This window comes from Anguilla anguilla, chromosome 4 (assembly GCF_013347855.1).
Source record: "Anguilla anguilla isolate fAngAng1 chromosome 4, fAngAng1.pri, whole genome shotgun sequence".
In the NCBI taxonomy this organism is placed as follows: domain Eukaryota; kingdom Metazoa; phylum Chordata; class Actinopteri; order Anguilliformes; family Anguillidae; genus Anguilla; species Anguilla anguilla.
The window spans coordinates 25,414,038-25,433,031 of record NC_049204.1 but is presented as its reverse complement, the minus strand read 5'-3'; the positions used below and the strand labels follow the sequence as shown (position 1 = coordinate 25,433,031).

Sequence of the window (18,994 nt, the reverse complement as noted above, 5' to 3'; positions counted from 1 at the left end):
GTTTCACACCGTTGTTTTTGAATGTGCGCAGTACTACAGCGCATGGGAGTTTTTTTACAGCGTTTCGATTGACCGAAAGTTAGAGAACATAGATTAAAGAAGAAAAGTCAAGTTTGCCTGATGCCTTTAGAAGGTGAAGATTGTAACGATTGGGCAGAGTTATAGTCCATTTGTTTCCTTTTTTTGGTTTTACTTTTTCAAAAAAAAAAAAAAAACTTTTGGTTTGTTGTGTTTTCTGTTTTCTTTTTTGGAAATGGCCTTGGAACGCGCTTCACAACCTGAAATCCACTATTATGAAAGATACATGATTTTGCCTCAAAGAAAACAGTCAATAACATTCTGAACGTATCCAGGCAACAATGCCAGATGTCAGCGATGGCACATTGCAGGTGAAATGCAAATCAGGGCCTTGTTCTCTCAGAAAGATCACTATTACCATTTTTTAAAAGTCCTGGCAGTCTGACTCATCCGACGCAGTGCTTGTGATACACGCTTGGAGGAGGGCAGGAGAGTAAGGAGGCAGCTCGCTCGGATGTCAAAGAGCCCTGTACCGAATTCTCATTCGAGCAGTCCGGGGGGATGCGTAATCGGTGGAGGGGGGGGAAACAAAACAGGGACCTTTGCCTCTCCTTTTTATTCATTTTCTGGCAAACTTTCATGGGTTCGGTGCGGGGCCGTGAAGCGCCCCCCCCCCCCCCCCGCGGCCCCCCGGGCCGAACCACACGCATGCGGGGAGCGGCCCGGTGCGCGCAGGCAGGGGCCGGCTGGAGGAAGAGCCGCGAGCCGCGGGTCCCTGGGCTCCAGGGCCGCGGGGCCGCGCCGGGCGACCCCTGGCCGCCTCCCTCCTCCGGATCGATTTCTCCCGCCGCGCGGGAAGCCGGCGGGGATGGCGGCCCGCCTCGCCGGCCCACTCCGCGCCTCCCTGCCTTGGCCCCGGACCCGGCTCACCGAGACCCACAGTCGGGGAGGGAGGGGGGCGGAGGGGGGGGGAGCTGGAGAGCCCGTGGCCATCCGCAGCCGCGCTCGCCCAGCTCCGAGTTCACTCTTCCAACCGGGCCCCATCCTCTCCTCCTCCTCCTCCTCCTCTTCGTCCTCCTCCCACGCCTCTGCTTCTCTCTCTGCGCCTGCTCCTGCACACAAACAGCCAGGGAAAGAGAGAGAGAGAAGGAGAGAGAGAAGTTCAGCTTTAACTCTCGTGCATTATGCCCACTCCGAGTTCCATGCAAATGCCAGCCTGCCGCTTTGATCAGGGAGATGTGGAAGGTGAGCATTCTGACATTCTCTCGGCTCGTAATGTGAGGTTCATAACCTTAAAGAGAAGAGCCAAACCGAGGGGCTTTCGAGTCGCAGCTGCACAGGCCTGGAGGAAGCCGTCTGCCAAGCAGATTCAATTTTACCTCCACCATGATTCTTTATGGATGAGCCAGTGACAGTCAGTTCGGGCCCATTATAAAAATCACCAGCACAATACAGGCATTAAAAAAGAATGCTCTCCCAAATTTTCCCTCTATCCATAACCTCAATTCCTGTGAGGGCATCACACTTGCAGAAAACTCCTGCCAGATTTTTTCATGTATATTTGTTTGCCACCAACAGGATGACAACTTTCCAAATTTTGTGGACAGGGCAGGACCATGACTTGTCTACAGACACCTGCAGTCTTAAAATAAAAACAAATATTAATGTTTCCATCTTGCCGTCTTACTCAGTCTAAGCTTGTTTGCACAAAAAATGCCCAAAGCCAAAAAATAGGCGTTCTCTCTCTCTCTCTCGCTGTACTATTGGAATTATTCAAATGGTTTCAGCACCCTGTTATCATGGTAATGGCTATGAGCACATTCCATTATGGACTCTCAGTCCCATTGTGTCTTTCAACAGTGAAAGACCTCTGGCAACACACACCCCCCCACCCCCAACCCCCAACCCCCCCACTCCCCTCCATCTCTTACCCCAAAAGTGTAAAAAAAAAAAAATGTAAAAAGAAGCGAACCACCCTCTGATACGGCTCGGATAAAGAAATAAAGTTTGGAGGGTTTGCAGTAGTTTGAAAAGCAAGCGTTGGTGTGAGTTCAGGCCCAGCCAAGAGATGGAGAAAGAGAGAGAGAGAGAGAGAGCAAGACAGAGAGACAAGGAGACAGAGAGAGAGGGAGCGAGAGAAACAGTGGACAGGACAGGGGGAACCGGGGGTGAGGTGGATGTCTCAGACACAATAATGCCATTCATTGGGCCCAGACATGGGTGTTAACTCCCCTCCGACGGGACACAATGGGGCTCCCCAGCTCCGAGACAGCCTTGGCCATATTGTTGGTTCAGGGCCGCCTTTGCCCCACCGCGGGATAAAGCGGTCGCATTGTGCGGGCTGGCAGGATGGAGGGAGGGACGGAGGGAGGGAGGGAGGGAGGGAGGGAGGGAGGGACGGAGGCTTTGAGAGGTGAAAGGCAGTGAAAGAGAGAACAGTGCGTTTGTATATCTGTCAGCTGAAAAAAGGGGGTGGGGGGGTTGGGGTGGGGGGGGGTTAACGCCATGCCATTGGACTTCTGTAAAAAAAAAAATTTTAAAAGGGAGGAAAAAAAATGGCGGGAGCAAAAGATCAAGCTATAAAAAATATCCGAGCATCTGAGCACAGAAACACAGACCTGCGGAGGAGGGCTGGGGGTGAACGGAATGTAGGACCGAATGTTTTTTTAGGGGGGATGTAGAAATGATGTTTGCCATCGATGTTTGTATTTATTCCACCCTGCATTGGTAAAAGGAGAGCGGTGGAAGAGAGAAAGAGAGAGGGGGAGAGAGGAAGAGAGATAGAGAGAGAGAGAGAGAGGGAGTGTGAGAGGGGGGAGAACAGCGATGGGGAGAGCAGAGAGGTGGCATGTAGCGACTGCAGTTGCCGCTTGGCTTGAGCTCCGGGGTTCAGCTGACGTCCAACTACCGCGAGACGCACTTTTCTCCCGCTCGAAAAACAGCCCCATCTTTCTTCAGCCCGCGTCCAGAAAACAGGCGAGCGAAGGAGAGGAGAAGAGAAGAGAAGATAGGAGAGGAGAAAGGAGAGGAGAGGAGAGGAGAGGAGAAAGGAGAGGAGAGGAGAGGGAGGGGAGAGGAGAGGAGAGGGACAGGAGAGGAGAGGAGAGGGAGGGGAGGAGAAAGGAGAGGAGAGGGAGGGGAGGAGAAAGGAGAGGAGAGGAGAGGAGAGGGACAGGAGAGGAGAGGAGGGGAGAGGAGGGGAGAGGGACCGAAGAGGAGAGGAGAGGGAGAGGAGGGGAGGGGAGGGGAGAGGAGAGGAGAGGAGAGGAGAGGAGGGGAGGAGAAAGGAGAGGAGAGGGAGGGACCAAAGAGGAAAGGAGAGGAGAGGGAGGGGAGAGGAGAGGAGAGGAGAGGAGAGGAGAGGAGAGGAGAGGAGAGGGAGTGGGAGAGGAGAGGAGAGGAGAGGAGGGGAGGGGAGGGGAGAGGGAGGGGAGAGGAGTGACGGCTGGGTGAGAGCGGTGGCGGCTGCATGCGCATGGCACTGCGAGGAAGGAGGCGGGGCCAGGAGATCCCCAGTAAAGATTCGGGGAGCGGGGGGGGAGCCGCAGAGAGAGCTCCGCGCCCCAAAACTCAATGCACACAGTCCATTTACACCACGGCAGGCTCGTCGCTGCGCATCCGCACAACAGCACAGAGAGCGGGACAAAGGCGTAGCAGGGAGCCACTCACGAATTTACCTGCTCTCTGCGTCATTATCATTCACCACAGAGCATTATGAAATACAGTCCCATGTTTACGCATAGGAAGCAAGTATGCAATACAAATACACGCAGCATTGTTAGGTTATTTTTAAAAAGTTACAATACCTTACAGCCTTACTCCCTATGGAGTAAACCTCTTTCTGCACACATTTGAGCACGTACATATCAATGCTGTTCTTACATTTATAGATAATTTTCAGCGTTCGTTGTTCCAACTCAAAACTCAAATTTACAGAGTTCATCGTCCAGTCACACACCCGCAGATTGGAAACTGATGTGTAAACACTGGCTTCACCAACGACTACTATACTATATGCAGGCTTCTATATCGCTAATGCAATGGGAAAACCTACATGGCTTGTAACATGGACAAAGCGTCAGAAAAGAACCACGAGAGAGGAGAAGCCCCGTGATTCACTGAGACCGCACTTTATGTATGCAACAACCAGCCCTAGAGCCAAATCAGGAGTGCACCAAGCCGCCAACCAATGAACTGGGACTTAAATGAAGCCAGGCCAGGCCGTCAGTCGTATAAGCTCCAAAAAATAAAAATAAAAATAAAATTTAAAAAAAACAAACAAAAAGAAGACAGCTTCTTGAAATGTATCTGGAGGTACAATATGTACAACATCCTGAAATATAAAAACACAACCAGGCTATATTGAAAAAATTCAGTTTCATCATTATATTTCCATAAAAAAGGGAACTCAAAGACTGTTCACCTCTGCGATATAAACACATGAAACGGTTATAGCTTTGACATTGTGTAACACAGCAAAGCCTCCAGTTGTCTTGAGTCTGAATGCATTGTCTACTCTGCAGCGTCTGGTACAGCAGGACACACAGAGGATCCTTACATGTGAAGATCTGATGTCAGTCAAGCGTTAATAAGCAGAACAGGAAGCGCCCTGGATCTCAATTGCTTTTCTATACACACACACACACACACACACGCATGCACGCACACACACACGCACACACATGCACACACACACATACACACACACACACACACACACGCGCACGCACGCACACAGACACACACGCACACACACGCACGCACACACCCACACACACTCGCGCACACACACATACACACACAACCACACACAAACATACACACACCCTCACACACGCATACACACACACACACACACACGCACACGCACACACACTCACACACACACATAACCACACACACACTCACACACGCATACACACGTGCACACACCTCCTGCCACAGGATCCGTGCCACCACTGCACCACACGCATCGCACAAAAACCTGCTTTTACTAACATCACTTTGTTTGTTCCCCCTCTGGTTAACTCTGACCATTTGTTCCCATGGCAACCTTGCCTCCTCTCCTCTCCTCTCCTCTCTGTGACTGACGCCCGGCCAGAGGAGGTGCTTCCTGCTCTCTCCCTGGTCTCACTGCAGCTGTGCTGCTGATGAGGAGGGAAGAGGAGAGAGACAGAGGTGGGAGGCTGCCAGGGAGGGAGAAATGTGATTTCTAAGCCCCCTGATCTCATTCTGCCTGGTGATTGTAGAACTATTTTGAGGTATGTAAGGTTAAGAGATGCCCAGAGTAGCAGATGCAGGCTTGTGACAATGTAGCGGTTAGCAGGAACATGCGTAGAGTGCATACAGTATTGTATGTTGACATGTTTCCATGTATGCACATAATGCTTGGGCGATTATCTCTACGCAAACATTATTGAATTATAGGACTCTAATAACAGGACCTATAATGTCAATATAAAATATCTTGCAATATACAATACTCTTCTCTACCATTGAATTGTTTCAACTGTGCAACACAATAATCCATATATACTTATGAAAACACTAGTTTAAACAGTGAATGCAATCTATATGTTTTTCTATGTATTTATAATTTTTTAAATTTCATTTTTGACATTCTAGATTAAAAAGCCTTCAACCAGGAAGGTCCCTTGGCTTAAAAATAAAACACGGTGGTAGAATTTGCTCATTGTAACAGTAGTAGGACTAGCAAAACTAGTGAAACTATTTTTAAGAATAAAAAGAAGTACTCAAAAACAAGCTGACAATTTGTTTGGGAAAACTGTAAAACGATTTGCCTTATGACACAGCGACTGCTGAGTTATTTAATTTCTTAAGAAACACTTCAGCGCCATTTTTACTCATAGTGATGCTTTTCAGTGGATGTGAAAGGTCAGGTTGTGTGTAAGAAGAAATATAAGGTGATACGATGAGACCTCCTCACACCGCAGGGTGAAAATGCCTCTCCGGAGCTGTGGACAAGAGCACAGGGAATTTCAGCCTTCTAAACAAATATTGTATGAAGGAGGATCAGAGCCTCCTTGAGTGGAACATGTTTATTACCAAGTCCTGCACAAAACCACTTTCACTAGTTCTATTTTTCCTCTCCTCAATCCCCCACCCAAAAAAATTATTTTCGACATAAAAAGAGTCAGACTACTTCAATATTCTTGAGTGCGTTCTTTCTTCCAACAGGACCTGACACTTGAAACCCTGCTCGTCGTGAAAAGATATCCAGATTCTCTGACAGTTTTTTCTGTGCACATGTAAGGACTGAAAATTTTTATATACCCGTCCTTTATTTTCACCATTGCTTTGCCTTGTATTTTATTTGCACCAATGTCTATATTTCAGTAATCTTTTGTAAAAACTTTTTTTTTAATTACTGCAACGTATGTTTGAGATATTTAACTTCAGAAAGACATGGACTGCATACTTCCCTTGATGTATTTCCCTGGTAATGGTGCTCTCTCATGCTAGTGCCTGTGCTACTGAAGAGAGCTGCCTCACTTTCACCTATCCATGACCCTCAACACCCACAGAGGGGAGAACCTTTTGGGCTCGACAGCCACCTTCCCAGGACATGTCCCTAAATAAACACGCACACGTTGGCCGGGGCTTTGATGAAGCAGGGGCCCTGTTAGGGGGGCATTATTTGGGGGGGGGGGGGGGTCTCTACCAAAGAAAGGGGGTTGTTGAGGGGGGTTGTTGGGTGCAGCCCTGCACTCCTTGGGGGGCTAATGCATCTCGGTGGCTGGGGGGATGGCTTGGCCATTGTCCACGCCGAGAGGATTACATCGGTGGGATGGGGCAAACAATGTACCCCTCCTGTGAGGGAGGGGTCCTGAGCTCCTGAGGAATGAAGAGGGCGGGGCCAACCGCTGACTGACTCAATTAAGGAGGGAAAGAAGAAGAAGAGAGGGAGATGAACGCACAGACACCCGGGGCTGGTGTGGAGGGCTGACGAAAGGCCGGGGAGAGACCGGAGGAGAGAAACGGGTAAAAAGTGGAGAAGGGAGGTGAAGAAGGGCTTTAGCATGAGATTAGGGAGGAGACCGAGAGGGGATCAGACCTAAGACAAGCCTGAGAACTTGAAGGAAGAGAGATGCTTGCAGAGGGGATAAAACTGAAGTAGGAGAGAGCGGGGTTGAAGAAAGGACGAGTGGGAGGAGCCAAAGAAAGGAGAGGTATTAACAGGTGGATTGAGAAGCTAAATTAGGGTGGGCGAGGTGCTATTTGTACAGTCCCTAATGATAAAGGTGTCTCATAACCAGCTGATTCCATTACAGGCGACTTTTACGAAAGGGACAGGCTTTGTTTTTGACGCGGTCACAGTGGACAGGAAACATGCAGGGAACAACCTCAACAAAGAGCGCTGCGGTTCAGCAGCACTTAACAAGCGGGATTTGGCAGGTCTGCAGATTGAACATGCCAGATCCGGTTTGGCAGGAGGGTTGGTGAGTGTGTGCGTGTGTGTATGTGCACGTGTGTGTGCGCTGGTATCGACACACAGGAGAAGGCCTCAGGTGCGTGAGCCTGGCAGGCAGGTGGGCGGGGCAGGCGGGCTGAGCGGGCAGCAGCAGCTCCCCCATCCCCCCCCCCCCCCCCAGCCTCGCGGCTCATCCGCAGCACCAGCCTGCCAGACACAAGCGCTGAGCTGCGCTCCGATGATTATTGATCCTGAGAGGGACTCCTGCACTCAGCAAATCACAGCGCAGCAACTTTCCCTGCACACCCCCACCTTTATCGAGGTTATGGAACTCTTTAAAAAAAGGAGGGGGGGGGGTCAAAAGAGACGAATCTGAGCTCTTAAGAGAGACCCCCTCTAGGCATAACAGTGACTCTTCTGAGAACCCCCACAAAATTACTAGCCAACACAGAAGTCGGCTGAAATAGAACTTCTACAGAGGATCGCGGGGCATGGAAAGCGATGGTAAACGGTAGGAAAGAGTCTGTTAAAGGGAAAAAAATAACAGTAATAAAATACCGGAAGACGTATACTGAATAATACATTAATGCCATTGTGCGCTTTTCTATCAAAATAGGCATTAAAGAGGTTGATTCCAATTCATCAGCAATGCTGATTACGTTGTAGCATTTAAAAAATGGCAGCCCTTGTCAACTGACATATCGCCGTGAGAGACGGAGAGGTTGATGTGCCCTGTATCTAAAGCAAGTCTATTACCTCGAAGGCATCCACACGACAAACAAACAAAAACAAAATGGCCCCCCTGCAAAGCGGCCATAAATCTGTGGGCTCTCTCAGCCACACGCCACGGAGAGGCTGGAGAGGGAGTTTCCGAACAACAGGACGCGCACTCCAGCGCAGCCCCAAATTAACTTCCCATCACTTCTCCCACATTGTCCTCGGTGATTGCCACAATGGCTCTTCTCCTCAGGCTAATTAAGTGAGTGTCTGCCACCCTTGTCCTCTCCATCACCATCTGAATTGGAGGAGGGAAAGGGGGGGGGGGGATGGGGGTGTCTGCATCCTTGTGGGTGTTTACGAAAAGAAAGGGTTTGTTGGGGGGGTGTGGAGGGGGGCACAAACAGGGCCCGTGGACAGACCGGGGGTGTGAGACAGACATATGCTGTCCAGCGCCCAGTCCAGACAGGGGACACCAGCAGTCAGTGACCCCTCTGGGAAGCACACATTGATGTTATAATGTCAAATCCAATGACAAATGTGCTGTACGGGCACTTCTGTAAGGACCAACTACTGGATGGAAACCATTTGCTTTCTTTAGTTTAGGGTTGATGGTGACCTAACTGTAAGACCCCCACTCCTACCCCACACACATGCATGAACTACAGCTCCATATCTATTGTAATGCGCACTACTAAAAAATAAAATCAATAAAATCAAAAATGTTCCACTTTGGGCCTTGAATTTGGGAGGCTCAGGCTTTTAGCAGTTCCCCAGATATAAGGCTGGTCATGGATCTCTTTCATCTACCCTGCGTTTTTTTAAGTTGTGTGAATTCTTGTGTTGATTTTAAACCCCTTTGCTCAAAAAGCAGCAGATTTTCCTGCTAGTTAAAACCACAGGACTAAAATGGCAAAATAAGGCTCGCCTCTGTTATTTGGGCATAGATCACAGGTCTAATTGAAAATCCAGCTTTAAGACATTCCTGGAAAGTTGCTATGTCTCCTGCCAGCACCCCTGCCCTGTTTAAATTAGCTGTCTTTTACACTTCAGTCCAAGCAAGCCAGCTCTGCTTCACTCCAGACACAGACGCACACACACAAAAACACACACACACACACACACTCTCTCTCTCACACACACACACACACACACACACACACATTCTCTCTAACACACACACTCTCTCTTACTCTCTCTCTCTGTCTCTCTCTCTCACACACACACACATGCACACACACGCTCTCTCTCTCTGACACACACACACACACATTCTCTCTAACACACACACTCTCTCACACACACACACATGCACACACACACTCTCTCTCTCACACACACACACACACAATCACACAGGGGGGGCTGGACGCCCAAGCCCCAGCCCCAATCGTCCGCCAAGTTTCAGCCGAGCGCGAAACGCGAAACAAACACGGCGACATCGCGGCCACAAAGGTGGGGGGGTCTGGGGGGGGGGTCTGGGGGGGTCTGGGGGGGTCTGGGGGTGGTCTGGGGGGCTCTGGGGGGGGTCTGGGGGGGTCTGGGGGGGTCTGGGGGGGGTCTGGGGGGGGGGGTCTGGGGGGGTCTGGGGGTGGTCTGGGGGGGTCTGGGGGGGGTCTGGGGGGGTCTGGGGGGGTCTGGGGGGGGGGTCTGGGGGGGTCCGCTCCAGGACGCAGTGTGACACAATGCAAGGCACCTGCAGCAGTGGGGGCCGTGCGGGCCAGGGCACTCTAATGCTCTCTCGTGGCTTCACTCGCAACATTGATTAAAATGGATTGAGAAATGCTCTGCAAACCTTTTCGCACTTCAGACACTGTCTGAAAAAGATCAATGTCAAGCGAGCGATCAAAGGAAGGAACATATCTAACTATATATAGGCTGGAGCAGTCTATGAAATGACACACAAGACTTACATTTTTTGTGTGGTTCTGATACAAAAATGCACCAGGTGGTTCAACACTTAACCCTGTTAGTGCAGTTTTCTCATGCAATGCACAGTGAGAAATACATCTAATGTCTACATGGTGAAAATATGTCCAAGGTTGCATTGAAAGTGAATCAAAATCAACTTTTCACTAAACGTCAATGCTAAAATGGGAATAAAATAATGAAAGAGAAAGATTGAGTCTACTCATTATAACTCTAAATTAGATACCAATAGCAGAAGAGGGGAAAAAAACAGGACACTTGTTTTATTTTAAGCTCTGGGAGAACACTTCTTTTTTAATTCCAGCTATGTTAATTTGGCCGCCGGTTTCCAGGGAGCTGGGCTGCACGCAAGAATAGCAGGTGTCTCAGTGTCAGACGCGGGTTCTGAATGCCTCCTCGCAGACAGCTTGTTCATTTGCGGACCCTGAGACTACTGGCCGAGAACTAGACAATGGCTCCAATGCGACAGAAATTAGTGTCAGGGTGCGCTCTCTCCCAATGCGTGTGGACGCATGTGTGTGTGCGTGCGTGTCTGTGTGTGTGTGTGTCTGTCTGTCTGTGTGCACACATTAAATAAATGAGCTATGTGTATGTATTGTGTAAGTACACAGGCCCTGTGTATATATTAGCAATGTGATTTGACCCTGGCAGGCTGAACCACTGTTTTGCGTCGCACTGGGCGTGGGAAAAAGAGGAGACCCCTTTTCACAGCTGCTCCGACCGTTGCATTGAACCAATGGAGGCCTAGACCTGACCCCCCCCCCCCCCTTCTTTCTCCCCCTTTCCCATTCAGACAGCAGCCTGCTGCCTTTCAGAGAAACCCACCCCCCACCCCCCCACCCCGACACACACCCCCAACACTACCCTCGCCCCCCCCCTTCATAAATACACCTCACTATTCAAGATCTAGTTTGCATGGAAATGCCAGAGGCCTGTTCGGCTGGTGTAGCCAGCCGTTTTCCTGCGAGAGAAATCTCTCTCGTACGTACCCTGCTGCTGGACCCACGCACGGGCACTGAGCCTCTGCTCATTCCAAAAAGCCCAAACCCATTCCAGCCACACTTACACGTTCTCCTCCCCTCGCCGTCAGCTGGAGTTCTATCTCCTTGTTTCTCAAAAAAAAAAAAAGAAAATCTCACCTCCCAACCCCACTGTAGATCGACTATAATTTATATTAGCATACACCAATATTCCCCCCCCTGAACCCCCCCTCCCCACCCCAACCCCTCCCTTGCCTCCCCCCTATTCACCGAATTCATTTAAAGAGATTTATTTCCTATCACGCCATATAATGCGGGGCATAATTTAAATCAACTTATAAGAACAGCCGTGCAGAACAGTTTATGCATACAAATCTCTAAAGCTTGGGAAAATCTTGGCAAGTCACAGGCTTTCCAACAAATGCAAAGTTTGGCAGCTATGAATATTTGCGCAAACCTGGGATTAGCCGTTTATTACTGAGCCACATATCAATCTCTTTCCAAATGTAATATTTCTTAGTCTTGAATATTTGTTTTGCAGATGTACTGTAGGTAATATAACACAAAAATGAAACAATGGGAGTCAGATGCGAAGCAACTTCGCCAAATCCTCCAATTCAAAGCAAGATTAAGAACTGGATTTAAATAAATAAACAAACTTTACAGCTACACATATGAAATTACTAAAATCTTATGCTGAACTTCACAAAAGCTAACTATTACAATACTTGCAATGGAAGACAACATGCATAAATGTAAATGTACTAATTATGTATGAATGCTTGGTCCCAAATTATATAATAGTACTGCTGTCAGACCACACACTGTAACAGAATTTACCTTTTCACAAATTACTTGTTTTTTTTCAGTTTGTGATAGCACAGATTTATTTTTAAAATGATCATTCCTGGAAATGCCCTCCCAGACCTCACGTTTGTTAGCAGGGGGAGCGCGAGCAGCGCTAATGTTTATTAGTACAGTGGAGAGGCTGTGACTACCCAGAGGGTACCGAGAGAAGGGGCAGACAGGCAGGGAGATGTGTGCTCAAGAACCAGGGAGGAGCCCCTCTCTCCAACCCAACAAGGCATGAAGACGAGGAGAGGAATGGCGGGGGCGAATTCGGAGATGCGGCAGAACAGATCTGAGACTGCAGTGTTGTAAATGAGGGGATTACTTCCCCCATCCCGAGGCTTATCCATAAGCACAGGAAATGGTGTGGAACAAGACTGTGTGTGTGGAGACAGCAAACCCCCCCTCCCACCCCCCCCCAGCCCCCCACCCCCCATCATCCTAAGAATCACGCACACGCAGCCGCTCTTACGCCGGAAATGTTACGCTCACGAACATTAACACACAGCGACTGTGTTCAGATGCAGGCTGATCCGCGCACATTCTAATAGGTTATGATCTAAAAAAGCATTGTGTGTCAGTTCTGTAATCAATTGACAAGGGACTAATTAATATCACCGAGCTGCCAGAAACATACCGCTGTATGTCTAAGGGCAAGCCAGAGAATGCACTGCCAGTCTCTGTAAAGTGCTCGGATGTCTTGCTTTAGCAACAGTCTGCCATACCCATTGAAATAAAAAGGATTTCACTACAGAGCATGAATACATATTTACATGTTAATTGTTGCTTAAGTGTAGACCCCTGCACCGTTCACATCTTCCTCCAAAGCCAGTCTTCATCGATCCATCTGCTTTGCAGATCTGTTATTGACTGGCCTTATGAAACCAGAAGCTCTATTGACTCGAAACAAGAGCGAAGCAGAGAGAGGTTTAAAGGTGGTTGAGGAGTATGGATGATAGCCACAGGGTTTAAATCTCCTCTGATCTTCAGTTTCTGATTCTCAAATGCAAATCTTCCTTTGGGCAACGCCGATATAGAGCTGGGCCCATGTCACTGACTGTCTCTCTCTCTCACTCTCTCTTTTTTGGTCTTAAAGAAAAGCCTATCTATTTTTCCCCCCCTCGATGAAGGACTTCTTTCCTGGAGACTGTGGATTCACTTTCTCCCTCTCCTCTCCTCTCCTGGAGCATGCCCTGAGTCCATCTCAATGGGGCTGTTTATATGATGAGCCAGGCCAGGCAGTCCAGGCATGTGCGTCGGGACACGGAGCGGATCACAGGAGTGTAAGAGGCGGACCCCGGAATGAGCCTGTATATACCACCATGCGTATTTGACAGGTTCCCTGAAAGGCACTAAATGTCTCATTTGGGTCCCCATGTTAAAAAGCATGATACTAAAAGGTTTCAGAACTGCACTACTCAGTAATCAGAATGTTAAATGCAGCAGGATTCACCTCCTTTTCTTTTCATCCACACACTATGATGAGCAGAAAGACCACAGCATATCGAATTGAACGGCCAGATGGGTCATATATGTCCTGATCTGTGCTGTGAAAGCCTTCATGTCTGTACATCATGCATTCAATATGACCACTTCCACTCGGTGCATAAACTATTGGCTAATGTTTAAAAGCCATAAATTGACATTTTGCCCTTCTGCAAACCTCTGCAGGGGCATCTGGGGAAAAAATAGTCACTAACATTGAACCGTTTTGCAGTTTTATATGAAACAGTCAATCCTGTGTTGATACTTTTTATAACAATAAGAACTTTTAAAAAATAATTTATGTGGACCACCATTAATCACTGGGGCCCCATGTAAATGATAAAATAGTTTCCATTGTTTAAAAAAACTTTAACGGCAAAGTTTTTTTTAACCTCATTGATGAATGAGGCCCCATATACTGTATGTTTCCACAAATAAAATGAGGTCAGACATTAAAACAGCAAAAAATAAATAAATAAAAATAAAATAAAGCTCTGTGCCCAAGAGCAATGCAATGAGAACTTTGGAAATAAAGAGTAAAGGGATTCTGGACACCGTTACTGTCTATGCTGATATAAATACTCTTTCCCAACCTGTCTCACAATATCAACACGTATCAAGAAAACTGCAGCCTTAATTAAAGCGGGGGGGGGGGGGGGGGGGACAGAAGCTCTTTCTGAAAGAAGACGCTGGCATTGAACTCTGACTTGAGATTGCGCTTGTGAGGAGAGGGGGTGGAGAGAGGCGGGAGCTGGTCAGAAAGGGGGTATGGGGGGGGGGGGGATGGGGCTGGGGGGAATGGGGGAAAGACTAAGCCACCCTTGCAGTCTTTCCACATGAACACACCTCACACTCAAACTCTTCCAGGGTCCCCTAAGTATCCTGAAGGGATAAGAGGCCGGGACAAAGGGATTCAAATATAGATCACACAAACGGCTCCCCTGCACCTTATCCGCCCAAACCGAGGTTCCTGACAAATTGGATCAGACGATTTAAAGGAAGGAGGGAATGTGAGAGACAGCAGAGAGGGAAAAGAGGGCGAGGGGAAGGGGAAGAAATATAAACATTTCCTGGAGAGTGAGTGAGTTTGACTGTATAGTCCATTGCTCATACTGCAGATATAAATGAAAGTTTAAGAAAAACAAGTTTTGGGAAAATGGATTAGCTCCTTGTTTGTTGGTTTGATTTCTTTCCAAGGTAAAATGGCAATAAAGTGCTTATTATGTGGACTTCATTATAATGAAAGCTTTTTTGGAGGGGTAAACTTTCATTAGCTCCATGAATTCATCAAAAGAGAAATAGAAAAATAGCACAGGGCTAATAAATTTAGATTACAAATAAACTAGTAATCTACTTCCAACCTGATACTGGTGAAATGAGCTCTAAAGAAACAGAATTTTTGGATTATGCTTGTATTTCAATCATTAGATTAAAACAGCTTCACAAACCACAAATGATATCATTATTAATATTAAATAGCATTACATATTAGGAAATAAGTCCAACTGTAATTAATTTTGTCCGGAACTGTGAGTAACATATTTCAGCATGTTACTTATTTCATTACTTCTTACCATGATCGATGTTCTATGGCTGAATTCAACCATGTTAAAAGCATATTACCGTAAAAACTAAATAGAGCGTATGCCTAAATCTTTAAACACACCCAAACAATTCTGCAAACCTAGTCTGAGGCCTCAGAAGCCTGATTAACAGTGAGTGAACTATCCTCCATTGAGATATACAATTATCATTTTCCTTTTTTGCAACCAGAATAACAATTAGGGCATAAGAAGGTTTGATGATGAGAACAGACCTTTTAGCCCATCAAGATTAATTATTTTGCCTACAGCCTAGAGTGCATCAACAAGAGTCAAGAGAATAAAGACATCCTTGGACTGAATTATAGTACATAATAGCTCTGAAAATGCAGTACATTTAAGTTAATCATATCATAGGTAATGGTAAATAATGAGTGAATACTGGACCAGACTATTTGATCTGCAGCCACACTCTTGTCATTCTGCAGACGTTTTAGTAACATGGTCGTGTACATGGCCAGATTTTGGGAAAAGACAATGAGTCAGCTCATTCAGACATTCAGTGCCAGAGCGAACTATGGGTATTTTCCCAAAAGATCAGCTTGCACATTCTAACCACAGATGCCAAAAGTCTTACAGACCTGAATGACATACCGTATATTGTTACAGCCGAGAAACTCACATTTTCATCATTCACCACATGGTTAATCCTTGGTATGTTAGAGGATGTAGAAACAGGATCTCAAGCGATACTTCCTATCTTGGCATATCGTCACATTAAGATATATCTCCCTCTTGTTTTTTTTTTTTTGGTTATCCAAAACCGTTGTTGTGTGCTGCAAAATTCCCATTTCCTCTGCACATCCTCCAGGACCCCCAAACAGAGGCGCCACCAGGGATGCTGGGTCGCAGGAAGAGAGCTCAGGTTGGGCCCCACCACCCTAGGCTACCCCATCCCTGCACAATCACAGCACTATTTTTTGAGGCCCCCTGTTAGTCAGGGGCTTTGGAATCATCATAACCCCCAGCCAGCCCCCCAACCCGCCCCCCACACCCACCCACATGGAGCCACAGCCACTAAAATCTCAACAGGGGTACATCCAAACCGAAACAAACACAGGGCCAAAGAAGAACTAAGGAAAAAGATACTCATGGCTTCACTCTCACTGATCTATCTTCAGAGTCGGGTATTGATTGCAGAGGATGACCTTCTTGTTTTGAGTTAATGCCAGTGAGACTCTGCAGGTACCAAGGCCTGACTTCAGCCAGCTCCAGACAAAAAGTTTAACTTGTTCAACAACCTGAACCTGCAGCAGATTTATTAGGATATCATCGGCTACATGGCTGCGGTTTTGAGAGCCTGGATTCACTCAACGTTTTTCTTCAACTTTGACAAATCATGCTCGTTACATTAATTCAAGGAAGTGGTCTTATCCAGAGGAACTTCCAATGTAAGAGCACATAAGTGCATCTGCCGGACAAGCAGCACTGTTATATCAACAGCAGTCCAAAGACCTTGCAAAACCAAGATCAACCCTCCCAGTCTAGCTAAATAAACCAAGTTTTACTTTTCATCTTCAGCAACACAGCGTGGCCTGTTCAGAATTCTTCCAAATGAACTTGCTAAAGTCCATTTGTGAAGAAAAATGCATACTTATTTTAGAAGATTTCTTTTCAGTTAGAAGAGGAAATGTTTGGATAGCATCACCCACATACACTGCAGCAACAGCAACAAAAACAGAGGTAAATATGGGCGATGTTATCCACATATACTTCTACTCCAAAAAAAAACTTTTCCAAAGGTCAAGCAACTTAGTTCAAAAGAATCAGATAATCCTAATAATTCTCACAGCTGCACCAGCACCCTTGCACACACTTATTTATTTATTTTAAGGTAAAAACTTTAAAAGTTGATTGAATCCAGGCTAAACTCTCCACACTCATGAACATGAATGACAACATTAATTTGTTTTTAAATGGAATGGCTGATATCAGACAGACGGGTCTCCTAAAAAACAGTGTTACAAGATAACTTATATTCCAACTTCACCACCTCAGTGAAGTCACACAGGTCAAGCACAGGCCTGGGTTTTGGGTAAGACTCAATAAAGTCCATGTAGTGGTACAGAATGTTAACTGTACCAGGGAGCCTGTCTTCAACAAAATGCTCACCCCCACCACACACTGCATCACCATCCACTCAGGGTTGAACCTACCACACTGTGTTTGCCAGGTTTACCTATATAATGATTTGCCAATATACTACAGTTAGAGAAGGTCTGCCCAGTGCTCTGACAACTGCTGGTTCTAAATGGCATGAATATCCAGCCACAAAATCCCACTCTCTTATTTAAACATTGTTTTGTAAACATAGGCAACTATATCTCATCTTGTGGTGTGTGTGTGTGTGTGTGTGTGTGCGTGTGTGCTTTACCAGCACCTCTATATATAGGTGACATCAATACAGACAGGTCCACAAAAAAACACCACAAATAACTGTTTTCAAACGACTTTAGCAACGTCTACAACTGTGACCTGTACGTATTCATATGCAGTTGAACACAAATGTAAAAAAATACAAATAAAACTTAAGTGTGAGGTGTATTGATGTGGCACACAACTTCCCGTAAAGTACACAACGTGGAAAAGACGGGAATATCATGTCTTCCATCTCACCTGTCCTCCGTGGTGATCTCAAAGGTAGCTGAGGGGGGCAACCTCTGCCAGGCCTCACGTGGAGAGGGGTCTTCAGGGGTTTGGGGGGACACTCCACCCACTGCCAGGCCTCACATGGAGAGGGGTCTTCAGGGGGTTGGGGGGACACTCCACCCACTGCCAGGCCTCACATGGAGAGGGGTCTTCAGGGGGTTGGGGGGCACACTGCACCCACTGCCAGGCCTCACATGGAGAGGGGTCTTCAGGGGGTTGGGGGGACACTCCACCCACTGCCAGGCCTCACATGGAGAGGGGTCTTCAGGGGGTTGGGGGGCACACTCCACCCACTGCCAGGCCTCACATGGAGAGGAGTCTTCAGGGGGTTGGGGGGACACTCCATCCACTGCCAGGCCTCACGTGGAGAGGGGTCTTCAGGGGGTTGGGGGGACACTCCACCCACTGCCAGGCCTCACATGGAGAGGGGTCTTCAGGGGGTTGGGGGGCACACTGCACCCACTGCCAGGCCTCACATGGAAAGGGGTATTCAGATGGCTTCAGTCTGCTTGTACTCCACAGCTCCCTGCAACATTAAAGTCAGAGCTTGAGAACTGAAACAGTTCCACAGTAAAAAAAAAAAATGTAATTAAATTAAATTAAAAAGGCATGGAAAATCCAGCATAGCAACCAAAAAAAACCAAATAAATAAATAAATGTAGTGTCAGCCACCGTGTAAGCACTGGGTACGTTTGCTCTGATAAATGATAAAGAACACAATTTTACCCTCACTTCCTCTTGAACAACAAAGACATACGCATGTATGCACACGTGTGGGTATGTGTGTGCTCGCACATGTGTGTGTGAGTGTGTGCATGTGTGTTTGTGGTGGATGCCATAGTACATTAGAGCATAAGCATACATTTTGTCAGAAAATGCATACTCACAGAAGCACACAGTCAACAGACACATTCCTGTATTTACATTACTGTTCTATCAACCTACATATTTTTATAGAAGAAATACACCACGCTGAGCGTAGCCTGATGTTATTAACCAAAGTAAATACATTTTCTGTAGGCTTGAAACGAACACGTATTTACAGAAGAATTCTCTAATGAGGCTTTCTGGCAGAGTGAAAATCACTATGCTTTATTATTCGGATAATGGCAATATTCAACATCTCTGCTAATTCCTTTACCGAGGACAACATAAAATGCTTACACTTAATTTTTTCTTCTTGTACATTCTGTGGCGTAGCTATATAACAGATTTTTTTTTTATGGGGCTGTTTTAAGTGCAGTACCTTGTGCAAGGGTACAGCAGCAGTGTCCCACCTGAATTCAAACCCACAGCTATAATGTACTGAGTCCATCAACCTAACGATTCCTCTC

The 18,994-nt window shown here is 47.0% G+C and overlaps 1 protein-coding gene across 1 annotated transcript; it reads right to left on the bottom strand.

Moving 5' to 3' along the window:
* Window positions 1-199: 199 nt before the first annotated feature.
* LOC118225258 (ESX-1 secretion-associated protein EspI-like) lies at window positions 200-18,572 on the bottom strand. The gene is made up of 4 exons (XM_035413408.1): window positions 18,548-18,572; window positions 17,911-18,018; window positions 17,628-17,792; window positions 200-1,130 (listed from the first exon to the last, which is right to left on the bottom strand). The coding sequence occupies exons 1-4, from the start codon at window positions 18,570-18,572 to the stop codon at window positions 634-636; spliced, it is 795 nt and encodes a 264-aa protein (XP_035269299.1). The 3' UTR covers window positions 200-633.
* Between the last annotated feature and the right edge of the window lie 422 nt (window positions 18,573-18,994).

Bases quoted from the DNA above. Each gene is read 5' to 3' on its own strand.
- LOC118225258 (XM_035413408.1), bottom strand. From the start codon at position 18,572: ATGTGTCTGTTGACTGTGTGCTTCT. The intron at 18,019-18,547 runs GTGAGTATGCAT...TCTCCACGTGAG, and splicing joins TCTGTTGACTGTGTGCTTCT to GCCTGGCAGTGGATGGAGTG. The intron at 1,131-17,627 runs GTGAGATGGAAG...GTTTGTGTGCAG, and splicing joins GAGATCACCACGGAGGACAG to GAGCAGGCGCAGAGAGAGAA.